Here is a 9,073-nt window from a genome sequence, read left to right as displayed (position 1 = left end):
TGAGTTGTGACTTGTGTGTATATATACACAAATGCAGAGCTAGCGTTGACCTCGGATTATGGTCTTTGTATAATCTTCAATTTTTATTGTATTTTGGGCATATGCAACGCTAGAAAACAAAATTGAAAAATGAATTTTTCGAAATTTAATTGTTAACCGTTTTCAATTTTAAGAGTAAAATAGTTTGAAGTTGTGAAAAATGCAAAATAATGTTTGTGGCCCGGATGGGGCTTGTTGTGGGGTTGTGGGAATTGTGGTCTAGCGCAACAAATAAGGAGGAATGATGATGTGGAAGGGACTTGGGACCTGGATTTGGGACGAGGTTGTGGATGCCCTTATGAATTGTACACTTTAGTTTTACAGTCAGTGCCAATATCTCATCACTTCACTTACATTATTTATGATTGTATTGTATTTTTCAAATTCCTTCTATTTATATCATTTGTAATTATGTGTGTCTATATATTCATAAATTGGGGTTCACTAAATTAATGAAATTTTGAATCGTGGATGTCTTAAAACATCACATATATCAATGAACTATATATTACAAACATGTTTATATATTCTACAGACATGCATATAATATATTCTATCAAAATTTTAATGCATCATGAACATTAATTCATTTCAATAACCAAAAGGTTAACCTTAATTTGTGGGATTTATTGCTTGATATAAGTAAGATTTTGTGGGGCATATTATAGGCTCTTTAGCAACGCTTGATTTTGTTGTCTGATTTGTTTTATTCATTCGTTCCATATAAAGAATATTTTTTTTATAGTTAAAATTCCAAATTATTAAAAAAATCGCTCTAAAAGTGGTATAGAAAAATAAATGAAGAATACTCTTAGAATCTTAAATTTATACGTTCAATTTTTTTTGTTTATTTGAATCTCCATGCAGCTGTTATTATCGGTATAAATAAAATATTATTATTATTATTATTATTATTATAATAGTAACAATATTAAATTTCGAATTCGAAAATGAGTTTTTGGATATGAGTATCTTAGCTAATCTAAAAAGGTACCGAAATTGGAATTTAGAGAATAGTTAATTATGATCCGTATCAAGATGGGAATAAAGACAGGATAAAGACAACCATGAATGGATTATGGGGCCTTTCATGTAAGCAAAATTACTCATTAAGTCAATCAAATTAAATCACTTTATTAAAAACTAGCAGTAGTATATATTATAATTTTAATATAGGCCTACCTGAGTTTTGTTTACTTTATAGGCCTACGTTAATCGAAGTATTACTTTATATATGAATTTTCATATTGTAATCATCCATAAAAGGTAATGAAGACTCTATAAAGGTATTGAAAAAATAAATACTGCATATATATCTATAACCATCGTCTCATCTAGAGCTTCAAATTAAGACCTGTAACCGAACTTTCAACATCATCCTGTCTAGATTTAAAGAAGACTTACAAGTTCGAAGCATTGCCAGGTTTGGAGTTTGACACACCACGTCTACTTTCAGGCATCACCTCGTCTAGAGTTTGAAAATACCAGACATGAACTTTCAATATCATATTGTAACCGCACCAAATTTTTCGTGATTCCAAAGTTTCGGTTAGCTAGGAGAATTTTCAAAACCGACACTATAACCGTATTTTCGATATGCTGTTATGTATGAAAATTAATAACATTATTCTATCGTACCAAAATCCTTTGAAAAAGTATAATACCAACCGAACAAAAATTTGATATTTTTAAATATTTTTTCGATACAATAAATGCGGTATTCATTTGGAAATTTTTTCCACATCTAATTTGGGGTGACTGAGTCGTTGAGAGGTCTGCCCAAAAAAGACGTTGGAAATAAATGGGATGTCTATTAATTGTCGAGAGACTCAGGTCCCAAGTTGCTAATTTCATCTATCAATCTTGAGAAAATTGCAAAATTGATATTCCAAAATTGTGCATATGATTATTACACTTCAATAGTTGCCAAGATAATAAGTAAGTCGTTTCTAAACCATGTTCGACGTCTATCTTTGTCTTTCACATGCTTAAATATGCAAACTTTTTCCAACTCTGTGATTGGAAATTTTGTTCAATGCTTATATAATTATTTCACTTCGATGAATGAAATTCACAAATCTATTTACTCATGAATTTAATATTTTTTTTATTATGAAGAAATTAAACCAACTCGTTGAAAACACAAGTTAAAATTTACAATCATACGCCAAATCTCATTTTTTTAGCGTAGAAAACTCTCCACTATAAACTTAAATCCATTTTTGCATTTTTTATGGAATGCTTCTAAATATGATTGTATACTATAAATTTTGTGTGATATGGAGTATATACTAAAAAATGGTGTAAGTTTTGGTATAAATGGTTGAAGTAAAATTATTTATTTTGTGGTATTACTCAAAAGTAGGTTTGAGTCTAACATAAATGGATGTAGATGACTGAACGACTTTACGTGTCTTCATCTCTCCCCTTATAGTGTTTTGAAGTTGTTCTTGATTTGATATTATCATGGAATTTACTACCATGACTAAATCATGTGCATGTACATGCATATGATTTGATTGATAGTAAATAATAAACGTGCATACAGGGGTGCCAAACGTATAGTTTGTACGTGAATTGTCGCATTTAAGTATTTCATACAGTGATATAGGACGGTTCCATCCGTCCATCAAAATATGGATATTTTTATTTATAGAAAGTTGTCCCAATTCATATATAGTAGTATTAATTTATTTACAACTTGTATAATAATGATTGACCATTACAAATCATTAAAAACTATTAATAACGTTGGTTTCACTATCCACTAACACTATTTTAATTACTATTTTCTTCATATCTCTTATTTTACCAATTACGCATTAACTCACGTGTCATTGGAAATGAACATATTTTTATGGGACGTGGGGAGTAGTATTAATTATCGATAAATTAAAATATAAGATGATTATAAAACATCATATTAATTTGGATTATTTTATTAATATACTAAACACTTTTTAAGATTAAGTTTTATAAACTCTATCATCTTTATTTTTTATTTTAAATTGTCAATTTTTATTTCTGAAAATGTAATTTTATTAGTCCGAATGTTTTCACGAAACAAAAATATAAGTAATTTACACGACTTATGTTTAAGATCTTGATTTTGTACTTATCAGTATGACGTACTATAATGGAGAATCATATATAGGAATATTTATTTTTATAGATCCAATTGCGATTATGACATGAGTAAAGTGACATCCATTAGATTTTACACAAATTACATTTAATCCTTTTCTTTATCGCAAAACTTGTGAAAAACGATGTCTTCTGTTCAAATTAATCAAAGCATGCTTTGGTTCAGGATATTTACCTTATATTAAAACTAATTAGTAGTATAATATTGTTATTATTGAAAATTAGTAGTACTCTCTCCGTCTGATATAAGAGTCCCGGTTAACCATTTAAGTTCGCACACCATTTGGAATCCCGGTTCACGTTTACTAAAAATGATAAGTGAATCTCATTTTTCGTTAATTCATTCCACTCACGTTCTATTATAAAATAAATATATTATAGAAATAAATCTCATATTCACTATTTTTTATCACAGCTTTTTTTATATTTCTTCAAATTCGTGCTGAGGAATTAGTATGATAACAAATGAACTAATGTGCTTTTTGGGGTTAGTGGGTTTGTGATTTTAATTCTGATTATTATTATTATTTGTTAACGTGATGTATTATGCATTGTCTAAAGTAAAAAAGCCAATGTGCTTTTTATTTTGGATTCCTACGTGGCATCCATTGCTATAAATCGATCGGATCGTATCTTTAGAGTATATTTGTATTTTCAAGAATATGTATTTTTTGTATAATTATTTTCGGAATTTGCATTTGAAAGGCTTTTTTAATTATTTTTCATGCAATTTTCGATATGTTGCAATCACGATATTATAAGTTTTTTCTGCAATAAAACAACATTTAAAATAGTAACTTGAAATGAAAAACGTGTTACACTTGCGATTTTTAAGAGTCCCGTCAAATTCACAAAAAAAGATTGAAATTATGTAATTTTTCGTATTTGTAAATCGTAATCATACATTTGGAGTATATATATAAAAACAAAAGGTACGTACATAAAAAAAAATCAATTGCTCTTTATTTATACTGTGCAATATCTTTTATCTTCTCTTTGTTTTAACTATAAGTTTAGTTTTAGTTTTTAGTTATAAATGTAAATCTTATTCTCTACAAGTACGATGAAGTTAAATTATGTACTAACAAACAAATAACAACCAATTAGCAAAAGAAAAATCAATCATCCATAAACATATGTTTCAAAAGGCAACCATTGTTACAATGGAATTATTTTTTATAAATTTAAGAAGCTTATTTTATGTGAAAAGGAAATCAGTACTATCACTGTTATTTTTCAAAAGCCATCAACCTCTAAGTCGAGTCAATAAATTGTTTAGGGAGGAAAATGTGATGTTTTCCCAATGTTATAATTCCTCTGTCACGTAATTATCGGCCTAATTGATTCAGGCACGTAAATTCAAAAAAATTATGTTGAGTGGCATGGTCCATTCAGGCACGTAATTAATTATTTATTTTTCTGTATAATCTAAAATGTTTCGTATTATATTACTTATAAAACTAGCAACACAATAAATTACTCAAACAATAATAAATATCTTAGTTTATCTTCATTATTTGCTTTCATTTTTTTAAAAGTAGTGGAACACCTACGTAGTTAGAGATATCTAATCGAAAGATAAACTACACATCAAAAATACTAAAAAATAATCGAATTGAGTTTGCAATTCGATTCACCATTCCATACGGAAATTGTGTTGATTGTGATATATCTTACTAAGATTGAGGAAAAAGAAATTTTCACCCTATATTAAATCCCTCATTTATTTGTCATTCTTATCTATAAAAAAATCAGCATTTCTTATTCCTTATTTTCACTCCAATAAAGGATAATATTGTAGTAACACCTTTTTTCTAATTGAAGTGAAAAGGTGGAACAATAAACTCAATAATTTTTTTATAGATAAGGATGAAGAAGAAATGAGAGATTTAAAGGGATATTTTCCTTCTCTTAATTTTTCATTATAAATTTACAACTAAAGAAAATGCATAGCAAGAATTTAAAATGAAAATACTCTGATAATATTTGGCTGAAACTCAAACGCATCAATTTTCTTAATTAAGTGGTTAATTTAAGCAAAACACTACAATCTTCAGCCAAATTGTAGTGAACACAACTTTTGAAATGATAAAAACTTTTTACACTAATAATAGATCTAACACTAACAATATCTTAAGCAGTAAGCAGAGTTGCAAAATCATCACAAGACACAACGCAAGTTCATCATGTAAGAAGATACGGATCACTTACTCGCGCTGCTTTGAAGAAGATACGAAGCTTTGCTGCGGACCTGCATAGCGGGAGAATAACTTAAATGAAATTATATTTTTAGATATGAAAGAAAGGAAGATGTATTTGCTGCTTACGTTCGAAGCATATGACCTCAAATCGGTGATAGAGATCCCAGAAGAGCAATTACGGAGACAAGTGAACCATAATTCGTGTATTGCTGCTTTGTCTTTTGACAGGGTGTCAAAGCTTATCCAGTTCTCCGCCAGACTCAAGCATATATACATTTGGAAGAGATCGCAGTTCTTGTCCTTTACATTCATAGCAGTCAGCGATCTTAGGATAATCGCTGCGTTACTTACCTGCGGATATAAACGTGATTTTTGAGGTTGCTGACTTAAAGAATAAGCAGTTAAGCACACAACCATAATCTATTAAATGCTGTCATGAATAATCAATGTTTTCCCATAGCTAGTTATGTACTTTTGTTGTTGTACAAGAGCAGATGTCTAGCATGTATCGTAACAGAAGCAACAAGATGAATCTCGATGTTCAATTCCAGAGAATAAACTAGAATTACCACAAAGGATCGGGTACCTACCTTCTTTTTTAAAATTGCTGCTAGAAATCGTAGTGCAACTGCACTTCGAAGCTGCTTACTTCTCTCATTGTCTCCCCTAATACTCTCCACCACTCTTAAACAATTTATATTGCAAGGCAATCTACAGCATGGTCATCAGAGAGTGTGGGTAAAAAAATGATAACTCCAATAAGACTGTAAACAGGACTTTCTGGCATTCATATATTTAGTTTAGCGTAAAGGTGTGTGACTCGTATATAACCTTGACGCTACAGATTTTGCTACGTTATCACAGCAGTTGGGCCACTCCTCTTTGAAGGAATTAAGTAATGAGTGCAAGCTCTCATGCAATATAGCAGCTAGTCCTACAAGTTGTCGATCTAGAAAGAGTGAGATAATTATAACCAGCAATTCTTGTACTTCTTGAGTTGAGGCGATTATATCAGCATCCCTGCAAATACATGTTTGTTCGTAGTATATGTGAGATAGAGGTTCATTATTTGTGTAATATTTCATCAAAAAGAAATGTAATCAGACAGCATGAGAAGTGGCAACATCATGTGTACATACCTTGATTGGCAGCAGAAACCAACAAACTTTATCCAACATTGAATGTTTTGCGGTGGTCCTGCTATTACAGAATCTATGAAAAGATTGGAAAGAGGTGTCAACAGCTGGAATACAATTACTCGTCTATTGATACGGATTCTCAAAGATAATGCACATAAATAATTACCACTGAAAAAACATTTTCAAGTCTGAGTAGCAAAAGGAAAAGAGAAGTAAGGATAAGTGTCCATGCTTGAAATTTCAGGCTTTAAATGCATTGAAATGCTTACCAGCAGAAACCATCTCAATGTCTGCTGAAGACTTAGAAAATAAATCAAAAGAAAAGCCATATGTCTGGAGAGCTCTCTTCAGATCTGAATAACTAGGTAACCAGTCAATCTTGATATTACAAGTATCTGGCTGCTTAAGATCATAAAAGGTAAACAAACCTGAAGATTAGAACCTGAAAGAGATCATATCATTAGATACGATTAATGCATGTGTCGAAACCAAGCAAGAACCTTATCTCTAACTGAGAATATAGCAGACCAGAAGTCACAGGAAGCTTGCATCAACCTCATATTTGATGAATATAACACTGGAAAATCATAATAAAAGAGCATAAGAGAAATTTATAAAGACATTTTGGTATATTATTATATTTGGCATGACACTCACTTAAGTTAAATGCCCATGTTGCAATAGATTTGTCAACACAGCCAGAGGCACGCACAAGGTGCAGTAACCAGCCATCCGCCAACAATCCTTCTAGGAAATCTTCACCTACAATAGATTTGAGGGATAGATAACTGAGTTTAAAGGTTCAATGCAAAAGAAAACTTCATTGCAAGTTAATAATTTTAGGATTTTACTGAAACTAATGCAAAATCAGAAATCCAGGTCTTCCTTGCTCATGAAAAGATAAGAAAGTAAAACCTTTCTCAAAGTTTAAATCCAGCAATGGACTGATCTTCTTATCCAATAATAACTGCATGAGACCAGTGCTCTTCAGTTCTGGATGCTCCAGCTGAGGCAACTTCTCCTTCAAGTTAGACAAAAATAAATAGTCCTATTAAAAAACTTGTTCAAATCACTCAAGAGGCAAATTAATATCTAGGAGCAGGAGATAAGGACCAGACATGTTAAAAAATGTACCTGATCTCCAAAAACTTGTATTCCCCAGTAGGGAATTTGTTCATCACCATTTATTTGACGTATCTACAATTACTTTTTCTATCAAAAGAAGGGGGGAAAAAGGCAACTAGTCTACAGAAAAAAAATATACGCAAAGTCGCATAATGAATAAAAAGAAAAGAGCATGCCTCTTTCTCGCATTTGTCAACACATTCTGACAGTAGTGCCGCTTCAGCATCCTCTTCATCATCTTCTGCATCAAAAGCCTTTCGTATCTTCTTTTGTTTGAGTTTTTTCTCATCAAGTCTCTTTTGCTCTTTCTGAATATCATGCAAGAGATCATCCAGCCCAATAAGTTTCTTCCTACAATATAAGAAGAATTACACTACCAGAAAACTCATATGCGTACATAAGTGTAAAAATGAAACAGCAACTAGAAATCCTTCTGAAAGCCAGATTGCCATAACCCATAAAGATTGAAAATCTAAAAACACTTGAACTCATTGGTGAAGTAAATATTACTATTGGAATAAATTACTCATTAATAATCAGTCCAATGTTACCTGAGCTAATATACTATTCATTCTCATCTTAGAATAGTGAATTACAACAACACTCTAAAAAGTGTGCAAGCTCAATATCGGCAATAACAACACACCTATTTATAAGGTGATTCAATAAAATTTTGTGATAATCAACTTCTCGTGTAGTAAATGCAAATCAGTTAGATACAATAGTGTCCATTGAAGAGATTAGCAAATTGCACGGAACTACTAAAATTCTAGTCATGATCTGAACAAAATTAAAGAAAGGAAGCATTCTCCCCATTTTTTTACTTGATAATGGAGTAATATCAATGTGCGTGCCTGATAAAACCTAATTTTACAATAGAACGCGGCGATCAAAGTTCTCGTTACAATTTTGTCAACAATAATTACTAATCTACTCGTAAACACACAAACACAGATCGAGATGGTAGTAGAGCACCAAAATCAAGCAACGGAGAGAGTACAAACGAGAGAAATATGGGGGGTAAGTGGTTATACCTTTTCTTCGGTGGAGCAGGGGAAAACTGAATCGGCTCTTCAAACTCAAAATCAAGCGGACCACCAGCCTCCGCCATTGGTTTCTTCTCTCTGAGAGGGACTGCGTTTTCTCTCTCTTCAATCTCTTGTCTCTCTAAATGTGCAGTTGCGGAATTGGCGCCGTCGGATTGAAAATTGTGAGCGCCAATATCAGGAATATGAAGGGTAATGGGCCGGGTCAGTTTAAGCGTCCGAACCCGGCCCGTGATTAAGATCCTTTAATTCTTTTGTATGGGCTCAAACCCAAACCGTTTACCCTCTTATTTGATAAATAAATGGCCTGAAATTTCGAAGTAGCTAGATTTGATATTAAAAACTACTATAGCTTTAAGTTTTTCATAATTTTTAAATT

The 9,073-nt window shown here is 31.4% G+C and overlaps 1 protein-coding gene across 2 annotated transcripts; it reads right to left on the bottom strand.

The window, feature by feature from the left end:
• Nucleotides 1-5,174: 5,174 nt before the first annotated feature.
• On the bottom strand, nucleotides 5,175-8,837 carry LOC125217722 (actin protein 2/3 complex subunit-like protein). 2 transcript variants are annotated; one of them, XM_048119245.2, is made up of 12 exons: nucleotides 8,683-8,837; nucleotides 7,825-7,999; nucleotides 7,658-7,720; nucleotides 7,439-7,544; nucleotides 7,181-7,285; nucleotides 7,024-7,100; nucleotides 6,793-6,925; nucleotides 6,524-6,596; nucleotides 6,216-6,404; nucleotides 5,975-6,095; nucleotides 5,511-5,735; nucleotides 5,175-5,434 (listed from the first exon to the last, which is right to left on the bottom strand). In XM_048119245.2, the coding sequence occupies exons 1-12, from the start codon at nucleotides 8,757-8,759 to the stop codon at nucleotides 5,387-5,389; spliced, it is 1,392 nt and encodes a 463-aa protein (XP_047975202.1). In that variant the 5' UTR covers nucleotides 8,760-8,837; the 3' UTR covers nucleotides 5,175-5,386. The 2 variants fall into 2 exon arrangements, with proteins under 2 accessions (XP_047975202.1, XP_047975203.1); XM_048119246.2 differs by having other exon boundaries at nucleotides 6,793-6,922.
• Nucleotides 8,838-9,073: the final 236 nt, after the last annotated feature.

Source organism: Salvia hispanica, chromosome 1 (genome assembly GCF_029641045.1).
Source record: "Salvia hispanica isolate PSC_SH4W2 chromosome 1, Shi_PSC_v1, whole genome shotgun sequence".
Taxonomy (NCBI): Eukaryota; Viridiplantae; Streptophyta; class Magnoliopsida; order Lamiales; family Lamiaceae; genus Salvia; species Salvia hispanica.
Note: the sequence above shows the minus strand (reverse complement) of the source record. Positions and strands in the feature narration are given on the sequence as shown.